This window comes from Beta vulgaris, chromosome 5 (genome assembly GCF_026745355.1).
Source record: "Beta vulgaris subsp. vulgaris cultivar EL10 chromosome 5, EL10.2, whole genome shotgun sequence".
Classification (NCBI taxonomy): Eukaryota; Viridiplantae; Streptophyta; class Magnoliopsida; order Caryophyllales; family Amaranthaceae; genus Beta; species Beta vulgaris.
The window spans coordinates 10,728,509-10,753,636 of record NC_079206.1 but is presented as its reverse complement, the minus strand read 5'-3'; the positions used below and the strand labels follow the sequence as shown (position 1 = coordinate 10,753,636).

At 32.2% G+C, this 25,128-nt stretch overlaps 1 protein-coding gene and 1 long non-coding RNA gene across 4 annotated transcripts; one reads left to right on the top strand and one right to left on the bottom strand.

Moving 5' to 3' along the window:
• The first annotated feature begins 9,929 nt into the window (after positions 1-9,929).
• Positions 9,930-16,301, top strand: LOC104884127 (general transcription factor IIH subunit 2). 3 transcript variants are annotated; one of them, XM_019247527.3, is made up of 6 exons: positions 9,932-10,176; positions 10,478-10,791; positions 11,621-12,082; positions 12,246-12,621; positions 14,931-15,104; positions 15,730-16,301. In XM_019247527.3, the coding sequence occupies exons 2-5, from the start codon at positions 10,486-10,488 to the stop codon at positions 15,074-15,076; spliced, it is 1,290 nt and encodes a 429-aa protein (XP_019103072.1). In that variant the 5' UTR covers positions 9,932-10,176; positions 10,478-10,485; the 3' UTR covers positions 15,077-15,104; positions 15,730-16,301. The 3 variants fall into 3 exon arrangements, with proteins under 3 accessions (XP_019103073.1, XP_019103072.1, XP_010667027.1); XM_019247528.3 differs by lacking the exon at positions 15,730-16,301 and having other exon boundaries at positions 9,930-10,176; positions 14,868-14,994; XM_010668725.4 differs by lacking the exon at positions 15,730-16,301 and having other exon boundaries at positions 14,931-15,324.
• Positions 16,302-20,077: 3,776 nt separating this feature from the next.
• Positions 20,078-24,443, bottom strand: LOC109133757 (uncharacterized). The gene is made up of 2 exons (XR_002038913.3): positions 22,892-24,443; positions 20,078-22,671 (listed from the first exon to the last, which is right to left on the bottom strand). It is a non-coding gene; the product is annotated as an uncharacterized LOC109133757 (long non-coding RNA).
• Between the last annotated feature and the right edge of the window lie 685 nt (positions 24,444-25,128).

Here is a 25,128-nt window from a genome sequence, read left to right as displayed (position 1 = left end):
GAGTTCATACGACGATTGCATAAAATTTGATCCAAAAAGTAACTTGTTGGGTTTATGGCTCAACTTTTATAACACATCTCCAATAACCAATGTAAGTGCTAAATGTTACATGCAATACTAGCTCATCATGATTTCTCTAGAAATCAAGAGAAACAATTTGAGGATATCTAAACATTATGTCGGCAAAAATGAATATGTTGGTAATGGAGAATTCTAGATAATCTAAATTAATTGAGCACATTTTTGTCGACTTATTGCACCGCCATTGCATACCTATAAATAAGGTGTTTGAGCATTCATTTGATTTCAACAAAATACAAGAGCTTGTCTTGAAAGCCATATACTGATAGCATACATTCAAATCTTCCTACCATATTACCCTCCTTTCTTATAACTCACCTTGTATTATTAATTCACTATCCTTCTTTATGTATTATTAATTCACTATCCTTCTTTATAATACTTTTTGTAGTTTGTATCATAGACTTCTATTATATTATATATTCCTATAAATGGTTCTTATACTTTCTTTTTTTAAATGGCTCTATTTGGTGGCAAGTGACTCTATTTTGGTACCAATTTGATTTGTTAGATGTCATTTTTGACATCTCACTATGAAACGTCATTTTGACATCTCACTATGAGACGCCATTTTAACATCTCTTTATGAGACGCCAATCCAAACTCTATATTCTCTATCAACTATCAAGTAGTATCATTATGAAAACTTGTTTGTCGTTAGTATTATTACTTTACTTGTCATTCATTTTTCCACAAACATGTTGCATGTGATCATTTTAAAAAATTGAGTGCCATTTTACAATGATGCGCACAATCAACTTATTTTCTAAGATTTTAGTGTCAAATTTTTTATTATTTATGTCGTTGTAACATAAATTTTTTATTATTAGTTAAGTTGATACCCACACCATTTCATTTTTATGACATACTCCCTATATAAGTTTATAAACATTTTTATCTCTGGTTAATTGTATATTTTTTATCTGATTTTTTGGAGAATTTTCATCAGTTTATGGACTTACCTTACCACTTTATTAAGATACATGGTTATTAGTTAAGACATATTTATGTGTTTATGCTTGTTGTGTATCAGTTTATCATTGAAAGTGGTCGAGCTAAGATAAGTGTTAAGCTCATTAACGGAGATGATGAAAATCCTGCAGATGTTTATGGACTAATATCTGGTCGCTACGGCATCCATTCCGAATACATATTATTTTACAGGCCTGCTAGACATTATATCGATATAAAGCCCGGAGCAAACATTCCTTTAACTATGTCAGAGTTGCTTCTGCCTGAAAAAACCATTACCCTCGAGATTAAAGCATACTTGATGGATTATGATTTTTTTTCTTACGATGACGAAATTGCAAATGGCAAAGTTATCTTTCTAGTCAAAGCTGCGGGTGAAACTGATACGAAAATCATTGTCGGAAAGTATGGTTCTATTGAAGTTAACGTACTTTGGGCTACAACCTAGTGTGTCACGGTGTTACTGTGTTACTATAACTAATAAATAAAACATGCATTCAGCATTAATTTCCAATCGCTGGACTAGTTATTATTCATGTTCCCTAAATCCGTATGCGCTCATGTACTAGATATGGAGTATATATAATAATCTAATTACATGTTTGTGCCTACTTAATTGATTGGATGTGCATGCCTTTGTTATTCTTGTCTTTGCAACAGTTGCCAATGGCGATAATCATAGAAATTTATCCTACTTTCTAAATATTTCAAGAAAATTGATCTCAAATCTCAATATGATCAGGGCAGTAAAATTAGTCTCAATATGATCAGGGCAGTTAGTCTATATACGCTAATTTCGCAGTAAAGTTGTTAATTTCAGTAAAAGTTTTCCATTTTATGCTTATGGAGTAGTTAGTGAGTTAGAGTTTGGGCGAAAATCCAAATAATCATATTGAGGCCTTATTAAGGGAATTTAATGGTGGATTGTAATTCGTAAAGTCTTATAAAAGACCGTCTCACGTTAACACTAACGTAAGACGAGTCTGTTTTTCCTCCAATTCTCAGCTTCGACCTTTACTTGTGGTTTTATGGTTGATAGTTGTAATTCTGGCTATTAGTTATTGTTTTATGATAAGTAGTTATGATATTTGAGTATTTAGTTATTATTGTTTTTTACATTAGTTATGACTTTTTGCTTTTTAGTTCCGGTTTTATGGCTAATAGTTTTAGTCTAGAAAATAACTGAAAGATTATAGTTATAGCATAGCAATAATTATTTACTAATTTCATGAGTAACAATGATGCATAGTTTTATGATTATATATAGCTTTAATATTTGGTTAACAATTATACTTTGAGGGTTGATAGTATGCGGTCAATAGTTATGATTTTAAGGTCATTAGTTTTATTTGTTGTATCCATTAGTAAACATTGTTTTTACATTTGTTATTTGAGGTTGGCATAATTATGCAAAAATGCGATAGTTTTTCACGAAAGAGATAATTATCTATGCATGATACTGAAATATGGCCAATAAAATGCATTATAATCTAATTTTTATGATATAACTAATATATTTTAGCGCTTAACTAATGTACTTCAACGCTTAACTAATGTACTTCATCGCTTAACTAATTCATCCATAAACAGCATAACTAATAGGTGCAAGCGCTTAACTAATTTTACTGTTGGTTTGATGCACACGCATGATGTCAGCATGACATCAGTAGTCTCACGTTAACACTAACGTGAGACCGTCTCTCCAAAAACGGGCTCAAGGTAATTAGTGATCATCTCAGGTGCGTTAATTAGTGTTGGTGCTACTTTTGGCGACATTAATGCATCATTATCATTCATGCCCTCAGTGAAGTTAGGAATCGACATCTTAGTTTTTTTTTTTGGATCCATATGAGCCATGAAAGCAGTACAAAGTACAAAGAAGAGGAGGAGGGATTCGAACCTATGATCTATCGTTCACATCATCTCAATCTTAACCACTAGGCCAAGACATCCTTGGTACATCTTTGTTGTTGATTGCACTTGTTTGGGTTGTTTGAGGGACAATGCTTGGATTGATATTAATTAGATTGTTGTAATGTACTAATGTTTATTAATGGTTGAGTGAGGGATCCTAGCCACTACTTGCTTTGTGCCGGCCCCTTCGATTGAATGATGGATTCTAATTGGATGTGAAGTCCGGAGCTAAATTGTTTACTTGTTTGTGATTAGTCACTTATCTCCTCAATTTGATCCTTATCCCGTCTTTGATTTCCAAGCCGGTCTTTGCTTGTTTGTTTAAAGTTGTATTATGCTTCTCTCTAGTATTTTAGTATAATTGTTAGTCTTTATTTTTCCTTGCTTTGCTTAGTAGCTAGCTAGTTTTTATGTATTTTTTACTATCAAAACTCGCTTTCGACCTAGCTTATCATTTGATTATATCCAATTATTGTTACTTTTGTCTATGTGGATTTCGGCCCTTACTTATCACTTTAGTTATTTTAGTGATCGTTTTTTTTTATTTAGGTGTCTTGCCCAACAACCAAAATATCATTTGTTGTCAAAACTCTCGAGTCCTAACAACGACATCGAATTATGGATCTCATTTTAATTGCTTTAGATCAGTAGTAGAATAATTACTTAGCAACAATAGATTAAAATATTATTTTTTATTTTAACCTATTGTGGTTTCTATAAAAAAAAAAAAAACCGCAGCAATATGTCCTTAGTTAGTATTAGAACTGTTAGAATTAGGGTTATAAGCCACTGACGCCTCTCTATCTCCTCTAATTAACGCCTCTCTCTCCTCTCACTTTCAAATTTTAATTCTTAGCATCCCATCCCTCATCTCTTAATTCTTCGCATCTCATCTCTCTGGCTCTCTTCTTTCACCCTAAACCCATCATTGCCAATTCATCTCTCAATTCATCAATGAACATCGCTAATTCACCTCTAATCCTCTCTCAATTGATCACCGGGAATCGCTTATTAGATCAAACCATGTATGTCGTTGTCGTCCGCACCAAGTCCGTCGTCACCATCCTCGTCTATCCCTCGTCATCGTCTCATAGATACGCACCAAGTCCATCCCGCACTTCCATCGCTCCACCAACGTCATCTTCGTCGCGTGGCTTATTTTGCATCACAACACCGTCGTCGTGCACTTATTTAATTTTAGAGTTTCATTTTCATTCATTTCTCAAGATCTAAGGTTTATTTTTTGTAATTTGTGTTTCCTGTTTCAAGATCTAATGTATCGTTTTTTATTTTCTTTATCAGATTTATTTAAGGGCATTGAGAGTTTGGTTCACTTACAAGTTCATAAGAAGTTATCAGTAAGACTAACTCTTGTGATACTTTCTGTCCTTTTAGTCAAAGTCGAACAACTCAATATTTAAGCAACAAATAGTAAAATGACTTATTTGTATTTTCAAGAAATCAAATAATTGTTGGCATAACTTATTTCTAAGGGTGTGTTTGGTTGGACGGAAAACATTTTCAACGGAAGTGGTTTTCATTTTTCAAATGAAAACTCAATTCTAGATTGATTTTCCTTTGTTTGGTTGCAAATAAAGTAACTTTCCTTTAAATCGGTTTTTCTTGTTTGTGTTCTGTTATTGTTTAGTAGAGTGAGATAAAGTATGGTTTTCCTTTGCTTCCTAGGGAAAGTAATTTTCCATCCTTGAAAAATAAAGTTCAACCCATATTCCTCCTTTCTTGATCCCTCCAAACCAAACAAAGGAAAGTGAGGAAAATAGTTTTATCGAAAAGCGCTTTCCTCCCAACCAAATACATCCTATATGGAAAAAAAATTAAAAATATGATTGTAGACATAAAATCGTATCTCCCTATTGAGTACCCTATGATGAAACATATTGTCTTCCTAATTGGTACGATCCAAAGCAAGAGCAATCGAACGAGCTAAGCCCAAAAATATTTCGAAATATAAATTCTATTTATTGATTAAAACAATCCAAGTCCAATTTTGAAGCCCAATATATTATTCATGATTTTTAATTGTATTTTTAATATTAATTATTCTTAATAATTAATATTTCGAAATCAAATTTTTTTTTCTTCCTAAAGATAGTTGATTTTGGATTTCAAAGGATAAAAAAAATTCTTAAAACAATAAAAAAAACCCGGCCTGAAAGCAAGTGCGCGTGACGCAAAGTTATACGTCTAGTGCACAACTGTGCATGTGGTGCACACAGGTGATGCGTAAGCGCGAAGCTGTGCACTAGTCGCATAGTTTTATTTTATCTTTTCGTTTTCGATTTTCTTTGCCTATAGATACCTCGTTTCTTCGAATAATGCTCTCCTACGCCTACAATTTGGCGAATTTACTGTGGAGGGTTTTTTAAAAATTAATTTACTAAATGAGCGGATGAAACTTGAAAAATATTATTTATTCTCTTTTTATGTTTTGAATTACATACTATTTTGCATATGTATGGCTATTGTTTAAGCCACTATAATGCCAATCATCCTTACCTCATTAGCGCATATTCTATGCGTGAGGCCACCCGCAGGGGGTTTATCCTTCCAAAAGCTTCCTGACGATAGTGTTTGTGTAGACACCAAATTTTGAACCCCTATTATATATAATATGTCCCAATAAAGTTTTTTTAAAAAAAAAAGAAATAAAATTATGAGAACCGTCGTAAAGAACCCCCCCCCCCCGCCAGAGGCACGTTACGTCTCGAAACGTGAGTTTCATTATGTCATGTGATTTTCCATTTTTTACGTGTTTGTCACACAACCACGGTTTAGAAATATAATCTTTTGAAAATCGTAGTCAACGACTACCACCACTGATTTTAATAAATGATTTGTTGATGAATTATGTTCGTCTTTAATAATCTGACGAATGTTCGTTAATTATTTCAAGTTAGTTTTTCGAGAATCTAAAAAATGAGTCGCGATTGGTCGCCGGTATTTTAATCGTCTCTCCAAACTGATGGGAATCCGTTTCTTAATGGTCAAGTCATTGTTCATTGAATAAATAATAAGAATGTATTCTTTACCCTCTAATCCATTAGTTAAGGAATAAGAATCATGAAAAAGGAGTGAGAATAAGAATCAAATCCCATGTGTAAGAGGCAAGAATCCGGATGTTTTCCAGCGGATTCGAGTTGTGCGCCTAGCGCACAACAATTCTCGGCGCCAAGCGCTTGGAGCTATGCCTAGCGCAGGTTCTTGTGTTTGGCGCAAAAATTCAATCAGTTTTGTTTTTCACATTTTTCGATGCATTTCTACGAATTAGGATGCAGTTTAGGAGAATATTTTCTGAAAATTTGATATTTTGCCTCATTGATGAGAAAATCCAAAAAGAATAAGAATATTTGCGTTTTTAAAGAGATTTTATTAATCTTTTGGTCTAGCGTTCTTGCTCTAAATGTTAGTTCAAAGTGTAGCCACCCTCAGGTCTAGCCTACTTATGTAAGTTCAAAGTCTGGTGTTTCTTATTGTCTAGCCTACTTACTCTCCTGTAAGTTCATAGTCTAGTCACTTTTAGCTCTAGCATGCTTATTCTAAATATAATTTTAAAATCTAGCCTTCCTAATTGCCTAGCCTACTTACTCACCCATAAGTCCAAAGTCTAGTTACCTTAAGGTTTAGCTTACTAACTCTAAATGTAAGCTCAAAGTCTAGCCTTCCTTATCACCTATCCTGCTTACTCTCCCCTAAGGTCAAAGTCTAGAATTCCATAAAGTCCACATAGGCAATCTTCTATGAGCCTTGCTTGCTTAGTCTCCCCTAAGTTCAAAGTCTAGTATTCCCTAAAGTCCCCATATTCAATTTTCTTTGAGTCTCATCTGCCTATTATACCTGTAAGGTCAAAGTCTAGTATTCACTTAATCCCTATCATTGATTCCAGTCTGCTGCTTGCATAGTCCAGTTCAGTCTCATCCATGTCTGCATGCATATAGTTAGCCCATGTCAATATCATGTTCAAGCCTATACTAGTCAAAAATCATATCCATTTCTAATCCTCCATTTCAATAATCATTTCCCATTATTTCCATCCCCATTTCCATTTTCATTTCTCACTTCTCAGATCCATTTTCTATTTCGAAAATAATTTCTTAAAACTTACACGTGTGGTCCACTCGATTCTGTTCGGGATCGGTCGAGATATTGCAACTCAGGAATGCCGAATGGAGGAGCAAATGGGAGCCTACTCTGTGGCTTATCAAGCGCACTATTGCCACCCCAACTTCATTTAGAGTCATGAGATTACTTGTGACATCCTTAACAATATAGGCGCGATCACTTCTATAGAGTCTACTCCAAATCCTACACCTTAAAGAAAATTCAAAAGGTGCAACCTATATTTCCACTGCAAATTCCAATGGAATAAGGAACATCTAACATCGCATCTAGTGTTGGATCCTACAAATACACTGCAAAACATGGTCGATGACAATAGACTACTAACACTTCCTACGATGAGAATATGTATCACCAACAACCCCTTGGGCAGTGTATCCCAATTCAAAGGCTTAGTCTTTATTTCTGGTTTCCTAGGATGAGTCATAGAGTCCTTACTCTAAGCCATTTATGTCCTTTTGCATCGAGTCAATGTCACTATAGGAATTCATCTATTATAGCCTTTCCATTTTCATTTTATTTCATTTTATTTTCCTTTTTATTTTCATTGTCCTTCCACCATCATATATGCTTCAAGTTCGATGATGAAACTTGAATCAGATTGTCTCAAATAACCCTACTAATATAAAAAAAAATACCAAAAATAAAAAATAAAAAATAGACATACTTTGGATTAAGAGTTTCTTCCATCTTCTCTCTATCATTCAAAAGCCATCATCCATAAACCATCATCGTACAACCAAGAAAAATAAAAATCCATTAAGCCACCATCTCCATGATCCTCATAGCCAATAACTTTTCAAAATCAATGATCCACAAATAGCCTCCAAACCTTCCAATACCTTAAAACATATAAACTTGTCTGCAAGGCTCACTACATAAAAAATCAAGCCAGGAAAAAGAAAAGTGTAAAAAATTCAAAATGCTAAACAAAGCAAAAAAAAAAAAAGGCAAAAGCAAAAGAAAATGCACAAAGCAAATGCAAAGCAACAAAGAAAAAGCTCAAGGCAAAAAAAAAGTCAAATTAAGGGGCTTGCACACAAGTTTTATCCCTCATTTCAAATCCCTTCAATCCACTATCTTTTCATATCAGTTAGCTATTATATCATATCATGAATGCATCTAATCATATCGAGTAAATCTCTATTATATAAGGCAACACATGGGGGACACCAAAAAATAGAAAAAGGAATAAAAGAAAAAAAAAGGATAACTAACTGTTTCATTTGAATGAAAAAAGGGGGAAAGTAGGACATTTAAACCGAACATGAGTTTTTTTGAGAAAACAAAATGTAAAGACAACTTTCTACCTAATTAACTAGTTTTTTTTTTCCCCCGGGTGATGCTTCGGGTCACTTAACATAAACAAATATGTTATTATTTTTTATTTCATAATTTATTTTGCTACTTTCGTATTTTTTGTCCATTAAGAAATTGAAAAATTCACGTAACGACGTGATAAGTAAAAAAATTTGAAATTTGAGTTTGAAACCAATACCTTAAGAGAATTGTGGTAAGAGAATATGACATCAATATTCTTTTGCATGTTACATAATAAGAATGTTACAGTTGTATTTCCTTCGTTTTTTTAATTGCTACATTTTTTCATAAATGGTTGTTTCTTTTTAATTGCTATATTTTCCTTATTTGGGAGGTACTTGGTCCACCATAAAGAAATACTTTTATATTTGTTTTTCTCCTTTTCCACCCAAAAACTAGTGAGTGTCCCGGGCGATGCCCCGGATTGTTTCTTTTCGTAAATTTTTGTCTTGTGAGGAAAAAATTGACGTCATAATTTGAAGAATACAAGAAATTGGAGTAAGAGTTTATATCTACAATAGTCTACTATCATTTCTATTAATGTGTTAGGTATACAACTACTTGTGTAGTCTTTTAATGAGGTATAATTACAAGATCTTATTATATTTTATTTGAAATATTAAACAATGATGTTGTGTTGGATCAATGGTTAAGCTTTCACTTTTCCTTTCAAAGGTCACGTGTTCGATACCTTCTAACCACACAACATAAATTTTTTTAGTTGAGGGGTTGACATGAAAATAGAGCATTTGCATTAGAGGCTTAGAGGAGAGTGCCACGTGGCACATAGACATTCTTATGAACGCCTTTTAATATATTAGTATAGATATTACTTTTTTATATTTTCTATTATTTTACATTAAATGGATCAAAAAGTACACTTCAAAAAGCTTGAAAGTGACATTGCATAAATTGGTGTGCATACAACAATGTAGCAATAAAAAAACGGAGGAAAAGTATATGAGTTGAGTCTTTTTAGTTAACTATAATTATTACAAGATTTTATCATATTTTATTTGAAATTTTAAACAATATCGTCAGAATATATTGATGGTTAAGCTCTTACTTTTCATTTTATATCAAGTTGCTAATGAAATTACTAGACAAGTTGTACTCCACTAGGGGCCTGTTCTCCCCAGCTTATTTTCAGTTCAGTTCAGTTCAGTTCAATTCAGTTCAGTTCAGTTCAGTTCAGTTCAATTCAGTTCAGATCAGTTCAGTTCAGTTCAGTTCAGACCAGTTCAGTTCAGTTCAGTTTTTGACAATACTTTTACTCTCACATATCACTATTCATTTCAGTTCAGTTCAGTTCAATTCAGTTCAGTTCAGTTCAGTTCAGATCAGTTCAGTTCAGATCAGTTCAGTTCAGTTCAATTCAATTCAGTTCAGTTCAATTCAGTTCAGTTCAGTTCAATTCAGTTCAGTTCAGTTCAGCTGTTTTTTGCCGAAGAGAACAGGCCCTAGGTATGGAAAATACTTCCTCCACCGGGTATGAGTTTAATACTCCCAAACCTAATTATTAGCCTCGGCTCTGGGTTTATGCCCCAGTGTCTAGCCCTAAATCACGATTTAGACAACATCTTCTCTCTCAATTCATCAAACTTCACATTCAATTTTCGAATTTCCACCATCAAATCCCTAATTTTTTCCTTCCAATTTAAGGAACAAATTACCAGAGTTAGACAAAAACACTTCGAGCAAATTGAACTTTTTTGACGAAATCAGAAGCTTGGATCTTCCATAACTTTCAAGGTTTGTTTACTGTAATTTTAATGTAATCTTTGAGATCAAAAGCTTCAATCTCCCACAAATTTAAGCATTCAGAATCTTTTAGTTTGTCTTTTTTTTTTTATATTTAATTATTGTAAGTTAAAAAAAAAACAGAACTTGGTGTTCAGTTGAACCGAAGCTGTTGAAGTAACGGAGAAAGTTGGAATTGTAGGAAGATGAATTGAGATAGTATTGATAAATTTGTTGCAAGGCCGAATATCGGCCAATGTGATTGATATATGTAAAAAAATAAACCTGATTTTTGAGTATTTTTCATGATTAGATTAAGAGATGATAAACAGCATTGAACATAGGGAGGTTAGGAATTCGAGAGGAAGACGGCTCGAACGAGACGAAGATGAGGATGATGAAGATGAGGATAATGATATGTCTGCGTGGGAGAGAGCTTATACTGATGAGAGATCATGGGAATCTTTGCAAGAAGATGAGTCCGGGCTTCTTCGCCCCATTGACAATAAGAATCTTTACCATGCTCAGTATCGTAGGCGCATTCGTTCCATTTCATCAACTTCAACGACTGCTCGAATTCAGAAAGGCCTTATTCGCTATATATATGTCGTCATGGATTTCTCAAGGGTAATGAAATCTTACAATGTGTTTTATTTTCAATCATCACTGTTGAATAGGAGTATATGTTTTTAAATAGGCTAAATGTTTCAAGTACTACATTTTTTATCTTCTATATATAAGGGTGGAGAGGGAGGGATTTAAACTCACAGTTTATGCATAATGATGTTCTCCAGGGCCGTCTCATAAAATTAGGGGCCCTGTGCTAAATTAAATTATAAAAATTAAATTTTTTTGGTGAATAGGAAGAGATGGGAGGGTCATTGGTCTTTTTTGGAGATTATTAAGAGAAGAAACACCAAACAAAGAAAATTTAAAATTTGCCTCCAACATTACACTCTATAAAATTGAAAATTAATAGTTTGTAATAAGAGTTAGGTTTTTTTTCCCCTTTAATAGGACAACTAATAGAATTGGGCCCCTTATATTTTGGGGGCCCTGTGCAATTGCTCACCCTGCACATGGCCTTAGCCGCCTATGATGTTCTCTGATGATATCTTTTGTGGATCATGTAATGTTTTCGGACAAATTTGTTGTCTGACTTCGTATGAAGCTGTAGGTTCAAATCTTGAAGCATTTAGGACAATTGTGCTTTAGGCTTTTAGTCACTGATAGAAATATAAGGTCCGGATTTGTACCAGCCTTTATTTGGCTAAGTACATGACTGGGGAAAACTAATAATGCTTGGATCACTGTTGAGGGACATGAAGGCTTGAAATTTGAGGATGCCCATTTTGAGTAGTTACTCATTCAGTCAATGTTGATATTACATTTTGATATTTGTAGCAGCTTTGCGCTTCCTTATCCTATGCCTAAAACTTTGACTCTTTCTTCTTAGGCAGCAGGAGAGATGGATTTCAAGCCAAGCAGAATGGCTGTTGTTGCCAAACATGTAGAGGCTTTTGTAAGGGAGTTTTTTGATCAGAATCCACTAAGTCAAATTGGTCTTGTGTCGATTAAAGACGGCGTTGCTCATTGTTTAACGGATATGGGTGGAAGCCCCGAGTCTCATATTAAGGCTTTGATGAATAAACTGGAGTGTTCAGGAGATGCGTCTTTGCAGAATGCCCTAGAACTTGTTCATGAATGCTTGAATCAAGTTCCATCATATGGTCACCGTGAAGTGTTGATACTATATTCTGCTCTTAGTACTTGCGATCCAGGCGACATAATGGAGACCATCAACAAATGTAAGAAGTCAAAGATTAGGTGTTCAATAGTGGGTCTTTCAGCAGAGATGTTTATTTGCAAACATATATGCCAGGAAACAGGTGGATCATATTCTATTGCTCTGGATGAGGTGAGTTATATTGCAAGAGTCTATTCTATGGCATTACTTGTAGCTGTGTGAACTGAAGTTATGATGACATTTAGTGCTGAATGCTGACCTAAGTGTATTACAGAATGACTGTGTATTATGCGATTATATAACTATTCTCTCAGTGAGACGTCTTCCCTTGCAGTTTCATCTGAAAGAATTGTTGCTGGAACATGCGCCACCTCCTCCTGCCATAGCTGAGTATGCAGTTGCTAACCTGATCAAGATGGGTTTTCCACAAAGAGCAGCAGAAGGTGTGGTCTCAATTTGTGTATGTCATAAAGAGGCTAAGGTTGGTGCTGGATACACTTGTCCGAGATGCAAAGCACGTGTTTGTGAGCTGCCCACAGAATGTCGCATATGTGGGCTGACACTTGTTTCCTCTCCCCATTTAGCAAGGTCATATCATCACCTCTTCCCAATAACACCATTCAATGAAGTGTCGTCTTCAAATGGAAATATCATTGGACAGAGATCACTTGAAACATGTTTTGGATGCATGCACAATCTGACAAATTCTGGTGAGTATCTTACTGAAGAAGTTAAGATTTCAATGAGTTTATTGCATTTAATCATCATACTGTCTAATTGAGATATTTTTCTATTTTCTCAAACCTGACATCCTGACCATTTTTTAGTGTGATACAAATATATAATCTGTCTGATTGCAGTTTTGTTTCAGAATATTAGGGAGTCAATATGAGCAATTATCCGACTGATAGCCAAAATAGATGAAATTTTGAGTTTGGTCTTTAAAGCATAATGAATTAATTACTAATAATTGGAATATATATTCTGTCAAAAAAAAAGAACGTGTACAAGGTGATGCTTCTAAGTTCTTGTGATTTGTGACATAGACTAGCCATCACATGTCCAAGGTGGTCTTGGCTATGTACTTGTTCACAAAAGTAGCTGTTGTGGTAGCCTGGTAGGCTAGGAGCTATGTTTCTGTAGTAACTATTAGCCGTTGTACTAGTTGTTAGTGGCTAGACATTAGCTCTCAAAATAGTTCTGTAGAGAATTAGTATCATGTATTCATGTACAACACAGAAAAGGAAAAAAAGAAGAATGAGTGCTACGTATGCGGTAGATTTAGCTGTTGGATTACTTTTGACCTCTAGAAGCTACCTCTACGGCTCTACCTCTAAAAGCCTTTCTCTATTCAAATCATTACCTCCATCTCTAAAGGCTACCTTAAGCACCACTTTATCAAAAACTTTTTTTGATCATTATCTATAACCTCCAGTAGAATTTTAACATTCCCAAATTTCTAATAGGTATTTCAAAAGCCTTTGCCATACAGGTCTTAAGTTAAACTGAGCCATTGGACAACAATAAATATGTTCTTGCAATGAGACAATGGCCTTTTTCTATTGTATGATTTCTTGCACAGTTTCTCACAGAGAGCTTGTTGCATCGAGTAGTATTGGGTATTCTTTTAATCAAGTGTTTTTAGTGTAACGCTAATTATAGAATAACAAAACATTGTAGTCAATTTCAGTTTTGAAACTGGATTGGTGGGCTAATTTATTTTCTAGGCTTATTCATGCAAGTTCAGAAGAATATGGGTTAGTATAGAGTAATTGTTATTGCTGATGTGAAGTATCTAGTGTAGCAATTGTGGTTTCATCACGTTTTCTTTAATAACCATTGTCTATTTGTCTAGCTCGTTGTATATGTTTCTTACTGAGACATATTATGTTCTAACATGCTCATTGTATATGTTTAGCTTATTGTATACTCTCTCCTTCAATAAAAAAAAGCTTATCATATACTGGATGCAATACAACTCTGGATAATCATCCATTTACTAATCTCTCAGCTCATCCTAATCAATATCAAAGTAGAGAATATTTTGGCAAGCTGCCCCCCTCCCTTCTCTCACACATAACTCGTTCTTTCTTTTCACCTTGATGAGTGGTGTTTGGTGAGACTGATTTCCAATTCAAAACATTTTGGATTTGGTTACCAGACATATGGCACGGACTTTGGCTAAGGAATGAAAATAAAAATCTCATGTGATCAACAGAGTTTGGGTGGCAGGGACTTATGAAATTACTTGGGAAGGGAGAAGAATGTGTCCTTTTAATCTGACAATATAATGTTTAGCCAGTGGCCGTATATGTATTATTTTCCTGATAATTCGTCGGGCTTTTCATAACATCACTGCCATTAAGTTCAATCAATGTTTGGAATAATTGCTTCTGTGATGATGCATTTCTTGGTTGTTATTAAGTTTAAAGTTCCATGTAGTAGAAGATCATTGAGTTAACGTCTTAATAGTTTGATCTCTTTCTCCGGGATATCAGTTCTTCATCTTGGCTGGATGCTTATCACTGAACTCTAAAAAGACAAGTATAATACTTTTGATTTGGAAACTTCAGCTCATTGATAGCAAGAGCTCTAAGCAGCTGAAATCCTGTTCTGGCTGTCAGCCTTTTCCATCCACTGATGCATGTAAATTAAAGCTGCTTGTTAAATTTGCCATCACCTCTTGCCAACTAAGCACTGATATTTGAGAAATTAGGTATAACTCACTTCATCAAATCACCATCTCCAATTAGACGTCTGCCAACATTGGGGCCTCTGGAGTCTGGACTTTGCTCTGTGTTGTAGCATAATAGAACTTGATGAGTATGGATCTTTGGTGTTAGCGATGAAGTTTACCTTTTCACCTGCAGTATGCATTGCAAGTGAAATTAAATAAATGTGATGATGCAAAAATCTTTTAGCATGCTATGATGATATATATAGTTGCATTTTGCAGCATGTTACCCTCTTCCTCAGTCTGAAGCGTCTTCATAAGTGGGATGTTTTTTGGTTCATGCAGGGACTGGATCTTGTTACTGTGTAACCTGCCCAAAATGCAAGAAGTACTTCTGTCTAGATTGTGACATTTATATTCATGAAAGTTTGCATAATTGCCCGGGCTGTGAGAGTTTAAGACATTCCAATTCAAATGCTGGTGAGGAATGAAAGACTTACTCTATCCTCTGGAGGATTGGTGAGTTAACTGTACTCAATTAATTAGTTTTATTTATTATTCTTGTAGTCACAGCTGATTTTCATCTACAAGTCTCAGGAGAAGCTTTTTTGTAGATTAATGTTTCCCCTCACCCTTATTAGTCTCTTCAAAAGCTGTAAACGGTGACGCTTGTTTCGTGTTGCGAAAAGAGATGAGAATTATGTTTTTGATATGGGCAATGTGATGCCTACTTCTCTTATTCTTCTTGTAGGTTAGTACGACCTCCTCCTCTTTAATACATGCAACATTAGAAATTTAACTATTTATACTCCTACTCATTTTGACCACAATAACAAGTACCATGTAATATGTTGTCGGATGAGTTTTAATGTATACTTTTATGATATCAATTTTATAATTACCGTAATCATTGATTAAAGATTTTAAGAGTCAATGTTTGTCTTGACATATGTGAAAGTCAAATATTGCATGTAATTAAGAATGGAGTTCGTTTTAGTTAGTATCAAAATATCATGTCAAGGATAATCTTGTCTTGAGGGGAAACGCATCCTCAGGGATCATATTATGAAAGATGAGATGATGAAAATTATAGAAATAATATCAATTGATTATGCTTTATGCTATGATAATTTATGAGCTTCAGGTGTTCACGTCCCTGTTGGTATGTGTGAGCATGACGATCCGCTATTAATGCTGCTTTAGCAATTACAAATCACTCTATACTTCAAGGCTTTGAAGTTCATAAGGGACAATTTTGTTCAAGTGTTGTTCACTTGTTCGTATATCTAAAAAATGAAGCTAAGACATGTCATGATCAGAGCTATACCTACCAAAGCTTAGTGGAGATGGTGGGAACAAGTCACAAGTTCGAACTTCACTACATACTTGTGCTAGAGAGTAGGGATTTCCTTATATCTCCTCCTACTTTCCAAGTGTTGACCTGTATAGTTGGGTTGATTGACCTGAGCGAGGTGCTGGTCCAATAGGGTCGTCCTTCTTACCAAGGAGTCCCTAGTGGGGTTAAACAAAAAAATCCAGAGCTATACCTCATATGTTCTTTTTATGATGCAATATTTTGACCTTTGTACTACTTTTATATTAATTTTCACCATATTCTTTACTAATATTGTAAAACACAAATTTTATTATGTTGAATATTGTGTGATTAGTCTCAATTTATATATATTAAAGATATCACTTGCTTTTAATTTTTAACTAATACTATCCATTTCTTTTTATAAGGTGTACAAGATATTTAAGGGTGAACTTAAATCGTGAATTACTCTCATCAATTTATATTGAAATAATAAAATAATATAATCTAAGTATTTTTTAAAATAAATTTCATATGTTCTTTTTATGTGGTAGTATTTTGACCTTTGTACTATTTGTATATTAATTTTGACCATATTCTTTACTAATATGTAAAATACAAATTTTATTATGCTAAATATTGTGTGATTAGTCTCAAGTTATATATTAAAGATATCACTTGCTTTTAAGTTTTAACTAATACTATCCATTTCTTTTTCTAAGGTGTACAAGATATTTATGGGTGAATATAGATCATCAATAACTCTCATTAATTTATATTGAAATAATAAAATATTATAATCTATGTACTTTTAAAGATAAATTTCATGGCAATATTTTGATAATTAGTTGTCAGATTATAAAAGATATTTATACAACAATATTAAAAGGTGTGTCCAACCACGTTTGTATGTCACGTGGCACCATATGAGTGCTATATACTTTTTTTAAAAAAAGTTAAATATAGCAAAAAAGAATAAAAGACTAACTTATCCTTCATAGACTGGCCATGGTAATACTAAACTTGATAGGAGGGTCATCCATGACAAATGACCCCCTATAGGAAGGTCATCTATGATAAATGACCCCCCTACAGGGGGTCAAATATGACAAATCACCCCCTATAGGGGGTCATATGTGATAAATGATCCCCTAATTCGAAAAAGAAAAAAAAAGATATCCTACTATACTTTGAATAGACAATAAATTTGAAATTACACAACCGAGTACTCATAGAACTGTTGTTATTATTTTTATTATAATTCGTTAAAAAAATGATCGGCTAACATTGTAATATGCTATGATCTGTTGGTAATCTTATATACTACCCATCTATAGATATATACTAAAAGGCGTGCGTGACAATGTATACACGCCACATAGCACCTCCACGCAATGTATACACGCCACATGGCACATCTGTTGCTCCACTAGAATTGTTCAATGTGTACACAAGTGATAAATCATGTCAATAACAAAAGTAAAATTAGCTTGCAACAAATATGAGAAATCACCCCCTATAAGCGGTCATATGTGATAAATGATCCCCTAATTCGAAAAAGAAAAAAAAAGATATCCTACTATACTTTGAATAGACAATAAATTTGAAATTACACAACCGAGTACTCATCGAACTGCTGTTATTATTTTTATTGTAATTTGTTAAAAAAATGATCGGCTAACATTGTAATATGCTATGATCTGTTGGTAATCTTATATACTACCCATCTATAGATATATATTAAAAGGCGTGCGTGACAATGTATACATGCCACATGGCACCTCCACGCAATGTATACACGCTACGTGGCACATCTGTTGCTCCAGTAGAATTGTTCAATGTGTACACAAGTGATAAATCATGTCAATAACAAAAGTAAAATTAGCTTACAGCAAGATTTGAACCCATGACCTCTTGCAATTATATATGATACAATTACCATCTCAACCAACTTTTAATCATGTTTTAAGTCTGCACATTATTATATTTGTACCTTTTAAATGTTGAGTTTTCCTTAATATATTTTAATGGGAATGAAAAAAAATGCATATCAAATTTGTAAAACAGTATTAACCCGGAGCAACACTCGGGCCCAAATACTAGTTATAGTATTAATCCTGGTTAAATTCTATGAAATATTAGATGTTGTATATATCATTTTTTAATGCTGTATTTAGCATGTACCCCTATGTACATATGTCATGTCAACTAACAAAATTAAGTTGGCTTGTAACAAAATTTAAACCCATGACATCTTACTATTACATAGAGCATAGTTACCATCTCAACCAACTTTTAACCATGCTTTAAATGTCTACATTATTATTTTTGTACCTTTTAAATGTTGAGTTTTCTTTATTTTATTCTAATGCGAATGGAAAAAAAAAAAACATATCAGTGTTCGAAAAAAATGCCACCTAGGGTAATGTCCAAGCCCAAATTCTAATTTATAGTTCAAAATAAAATTTTAAAAATCGTGAGTGTTTTGTATTTAGAGATATTTTTAGGCTATGTTCAGTTAACCTTATTTTTGCTTATTTCAGATCTAATCAGATCAAATCAGAAAAAATAAGTTCATGTTTTTCTATATTTTCCCCTCAAAAAAAAGAAAAAATAAGTTCAGATCATATTATGCTTATATTTAAAAACTCGTTATTACTATTAAATATCTTTCATTACATATTAGTAAAAATTATAATAATTGAATATTAATAAAGTACTCATTCAGACGAATCAAACAAGACCCCACATGACTATATTTTTTCTTATAGAAAATCTAAAAGATTCTCTCTAATTGTGAAGTGTCAAGATTCTAAGTGAGAAGATAAAAAAAATACAACGGGAGTATTATTATTTACCAGTACTTTGTTCAAAAGGATTATTATTGTTGTTGTTGTACTTATTAATTATTAATATTGATAATTATTATTAATCTTGTTGTTATTATTATAAATGTCATTGTTATCATTATTTAAGTTATTTTGTTGTTATTAAATAATAGAAAATTAAAAGCCACGTGTTAAGAACATAAGATTGACGCAAAAATAAGAAATATATAAAATATGATAGCTCAAATTCATGACAACGAAACTTAAGTTCGGATTACATTTCAAAATAAGCTAAGTGGAATACAAATTATAAATTTAGATTCGGTATACCTCTTCCTACCAATTTCAAATCTCTCTAGCTATTTGAAGTTGCACGCTATTTTTTTCTTTCTTGCGAAAGTCATAGTTGTTGGTATATCTTATTTTATTTTATATGAAAAAAAAGAGTTGAGTCTGCCGACTTCTCAAGTGTCAAACATTTTTTTAAGGGAAAGTGTGAAACATAAGTGCTCTTATAAACTAATGGCTTGGGTTATATATTATTTTTAGTAATAATATTATTATTATGATTATAATTATTGTTGTTGTCTTATAATAATGATAATAATAATTATTATTAATAAAAGTTGTGTAAAAGTTGTAATAGAAATAAAATGATAATAATAGTAATACTATAAATAAGATCTTATAATGTATTGCATAATAATGAATTACAAAGTAATAATATAATACTAATAATATATTTTATAAAAGATAAGATGTTGTAAATCAGATCAGATCAGATTAGATTAGACCAGACCAGATCAGATCAGAAAAAATAAATTTAGATCAGATCAAATAAGTTCAGATCAGAAAATTTCATGTGAACTAAACATAGTCTTAGGCTATGTTTGATTCACCTGAAATTTTCTGATCTGAACTTATCTGATCTGATCTGAACTTATTTTTTCTGATCTGATCTGATCTGAACTTATTTTTTCTGATCTGATCTGATCTGATCTGATCTGATCTGATCTGAACTGATGTGATTTACAAGATCTTATCTTATATAAAATATATTATTACTATTATATTATTACTTTGTAAATCATTATTATGCAATACATTATAAGATCTTCTTTATAGTATTACTATTATTATCATTTTATTTCTATTACAACTTTTACACAACTTTTATTAATAATAATAATTATTATTATTATCATTATTATAAGCACAACAATAATAATTATAATCATAATTTTATTATTACTAAAAATAATTATATAACTCAAGTCATTATTTTATAAGATCACTTATACAATGTTATTTCACACTTTCCCTTAAAAAAAAGTTTCACACTTGAGAAGTCGGCAAACTCAACTCTTTTTTTTCCATATAAAATAGAATAAGATATACAAACAACTATGACTTGAGCAAAAAATAAATAAATATCGTGCAACTTCAAATAGCTAGAGAGATTTGGAATTCGGTAGGAAGAGGTATACCGAATCTAAATTTATAATTTGTATCTCACACTTAGCTTATTTTGAAATGTAATCCGAACTTAGTAGTTTCGTTGTCATGAATTTGAGATATCATATTTTATATATTTCTTATTTTTGCATCAATCTTATGTTCTTAACACGTGGCTTTTAATTTTCTATTATTTAATAACAACAAAATAACTTAATATAATAATAACAATGACATTTATAATGGTAACAACAAGATTAATAATAATTACCAATATTAATAATTAATAAGTACAACAACAACAACAATAATAATTCTTTTGAACAAATGTACTAGTAAATAATAATACTCCCTTTGTATTTTTTTATCTTTCTCACTTAGAATCTTGACACTATTCACAATTAGAGATAATCTTTTAGATTTTTCTCAATATATAAAAAAAATATAGTCATGTGGGGTCTTGTTTGATTCGTCTCAATGAGTACTTTATTAATATTCAATTATTATAATTTTTATTAATATGTAGTGAAAGATATTTAATAATAATGAGTTTTTAAATATAAGCATGATATGATCTGAACTGATCTGATCTGATCTGATCTGGTCTGATCTGATCTGATCTGAACTTATTTTTTCTGATCTGAACTTATTTTTTCTGATCTGATTAGATCTGAAATAAGCAAAAATAAGGTGAACTGAACATAGTTAGTCAAAGTTTTGTGCTAATAAATAAAGCATACTTTAACATCTCACCTTGATTCTAACGTATTAGAAGTATTAAATAACTATAAAAATAGAAGAAGCCACAAAAGGAGAACAATTTAGTGGTAACACGGCACAATAAATAGGAATAGAAAAATTACAAGGTAAAATATTCATAAAGCTGTTTCCGGATTTACATACATAGCCCTAACCCTAAGTGAGATGAGAATTCTTTGCAAGTGGTTGGGGAAAATTTGGGAACCTCGTTTTGTAAGTTGTGAGAATTGAACCCTTATCAAAAGGGTCGAATGAAAACTTCTAACTAAGCCAACATTAATTCTTCCTGAAGTAGCATATTGTTAGATATTGCGCATAAATCTTAATGTTACTAATAATAGAGTAATGTCTTCATTGGGTTGTACAAAGATACATAAATTCTCATTCCCCTTGTATGCTTTTACATTTTATTTTATTTTTAGAATTAACATTAATTCATTGATTCAAAGTCATACGATATCTACAATAGAACTCAAAACTAAACAAATACATATCAAAATAAAATAAACACAATTCTAATATGACCAAACCACGATCGTTGAGTAGACCTAACACTTCTGAAAATCCTCGTATTTCACATCAATGTATAATGCAACCTTCTGCATGGGGGTCTATCTATCTATCTTTTGTAGTTTTGAAGTAGAAATTGATTCAATTCAAGTGATTGTAAATGAAGTTTTGATATATGTTGCAACTCCGCACAAATTTCATTCAACAAATCAACCTCTTGAATTATACAAAAATCCAAAAATAAAGTTTTCAAACTTTCACATGGAGAGAGATAAAACCCAATATATGGATAGATATAACTCAGTAACTCTCCGTTAGAAAGAAACTGAAGTTTATTAGAAACATAAACATAAAAAATTTGTAACAAAAAGTGAACAAGGGGCATACTACCGTTCAAAAGAAAGTGGTAGCCTTTAGGTTGAAAATTAGGGTATTAAGGCAGAGAAGAGAAGAGAGAAGAGAGAAGAGAGAAGAGAGAAAAAAAAGAAGTTAGACAAACAATTAATCCAAAAATTGTCTACTTTTACATAGAATGTACACCCGGTTAGCTAAATCCTTCACATTCATGACAATTATTCTAAATCAATTCATCAACTCCTCCATTTTCATTCAATGTTATTTTAAACTTACGTTTTTAAAAATTTAATAAATTTCCGCTTTAGGATTTAGATCAAAACATGTCTTTATAATTTTATTTTTTATCGGTTGCAATATTCGATTATTCGTCATTTGAAATCAATCTTTCCAACCTTTGTTGAGAACTATATTTACTCATATCATATAAATACTACTATATATTATCATGTTAGATATTAATAGATTTATCTCAATATATAATTTGAAAACATTGTTTGTTAAAACTTTATTTTTACTAATATAATTAAGAAATTAATGTTCAATATGTGAATTAGTAATTTTGAAAAATCAAAAAGTTCGAACTCACATAAAACGAAGGAAGTATGAAAGAAGTATTGTCTATCTTTCACATGTGTTTTAACGACGAATACTTTTGTAACAAGTTTTTTTGACCCATAGATAATATAGAGCATATAAAATTTGTCACGTTTTTGCCTGGCCTATAACTGTTTCCATAATTCTCAGCAGGATCTTGTCCGTCTGCATCACCTCAACATTCAGTTTAGCTTGAACATTGTCACGAAATTTCACCTTGATCACTGCACATTCTTGCATGTAGCCGATGTAGGCCATATCATTTCTCCTATCACAGATTAAATACAAACTGGTCATGAACTCATGAGTATTTGAGGATAAAAAATTCTCATGTTCCATAGGAAAATGTATTACTAACTTACACATTATCTACCATTCATAAAAATAAATAAATAAATAGATTTTCATTGTCATAGAAGTGAGAAGAACATTAATGAAAATGGAATTGCATTAATAACAGTTCAAATGAACAAGGAGAGGAAACTTACTTTTGGATTCTAGTGTTTGGTTGAGCGGAAAATATTTTTTAATGAACAATACAATTGTATGTAAATTTTTCTTTGTTTGATTCCTTATAAGAAAAGTTAGAGAGAAAATGGAAAATGAAAGTGGGTAGAGCGGACGATAGGAGATTAAAAACAAAGATGTAAGAAAGAAAAATGTGGCATTTCTTAATTTAAGAATGAAAATATTTCCATTCTTAAAGAAACTATCTTCCATTATTAGTAAAAATGTATTCCAACCTTATGTAATTCAAACCAAAAACATGGGAAAACTAATTCTACAAAAGAAATTTATTGTAATCAATCACTCTCTAAATATCAAAGACATACTTAGCTTGTATGTACTCCAATTGTCTCACATGCAAATAATGGCATGCTTATGCACCTTTATATAGACCAGAGCCAACTTATTCGACGCTGTTGATAATGGTAAGGCTATCTACTTTTTTTTTATCAAAGTTAGTGAAACCAGGAATTTGATTCTTGGGAGCATATAACATGCAACTTTAATTTATAGTGGAATCTGAATTGGCATAGTACGCTAAAAAGAGATACGAATGTGATTTCGATGACACGAAGAGTAGTTATTGTAATATTGTTAATCACGTTTTGTAAATTAGAAAGTATGTTTCATTATGAAGTTGATTAGAATAAATCTTCAATTAAATCAGAGGGACAAAATTAGCGAGACATACATGGGCCATCGCCTAATAGACGATTTTTTTTTTCCGGTTTTTGTTCCTTGTCGTCAGGGACGGGTTATGATATTGGAGGCCCTATGCATATTTTTGAGAAGGAGCACTTAAATCTCAATTTTTTTAAAAAATAACTTCATTGAATTTATGAAGAGAACCTAAAATTACATTATATCTAGATCGGTATTTTTGAACCATATTCAGTACAAACTACAAAGCAAACCCATAAACTAAAGGAAAAATTCACAAGAGGGGGCCCAACTATTATTCATTTTCTTTTATAGGTCCCAACTATGAATTATTCCCCGCAGGTCCCAAGTTTACCATCTTGTCATTTTTATAAGTCCTGAATTACTTTAAATGGTTTAAAAGGTAAGATTTTTAAATGTAGGCCCCATTTTATAGGTCTTTGTTACTTGTTGAAAGAGATGGTAAACATTTAAAAATCTTACCTTCTAAACCGGTTATAAGTAACTCAGGACCTATCAAAACCACAAGATAATAAATTTGGGACCTGTAGGCAATAATTCATAGTTGGGACGTATAAAAGAAAATGGGTAATAGTTGAGCTCTCTCTTGTGAATTTTTCCTAAACTAAATATATTGATGAAATTGAGAAATGCAATAATTTATGTTTTGCAAAAAAAAAAAAAAAAAAAGAAAAAGGAAGAGTGTAGTTGATCGAAAATTGAATATCAACATAAAGATATGGATTTTGGAAATCTTGTATGGAGTATGGAAATATATGGTGGAGTATTAATGGCATTGTGGGAACTTGTGAAGGAAGATGAAGGTGAGGCACGTGGCTGTATTGAAAAGTTGTGGGACTTGTGAGCTGTGAGTCTGTGACTCTCACAAAAAAGAATTATTACCTGATTTGAACCCCAAATCTCAAATATCTTTTAGCTCATTTGTTGGAGTATAAGGTGACACTTAAGAAGGGGGATTGAATTGAGTGACGAAATCTAATTGCTTTTTGCAAAAACTCTGCTATAGGCACAATGGTACTGACTTGTAAATTCTTCGATTTGTGTTTTTGCGAAAATCAATGAATTCAAATGACAAATACCAGAAATAATGTGGTTTAATCTCATCTCTGAGATTTACGTCCACACAAACAAACTCTTTTATTATTTGAATCCTAAAATTTCAAACTCTTGATACAATATGATTTCCCCACTACTAACCTTCCCCAACACTTAACTCTAAGTGTTGCTACTCTCTCTAATGATGGAAATTATAGAAAGAATGAATCATCAAAAGCGTGCTTCTTATTCAAGCCAATAGAGGATCGTTACAATCGTTGTTTAGAAACCTAGACTGACCGGAACTCTGTGCCACACTATGTGCTTTTGGGAATCAGTTTCCAGCTCTCAAAATCTCCGATATTGAATATGATTACGTAAGTTACAAAATTGAGTTTCTATCCCTTTTATAACCTATTTTATGAACGAAAATCCTTCTCCAAGATATGATTATCTTTTATTCCTAAGATTAATGGATAAAACTTTTCCTTTTTGAAAACAA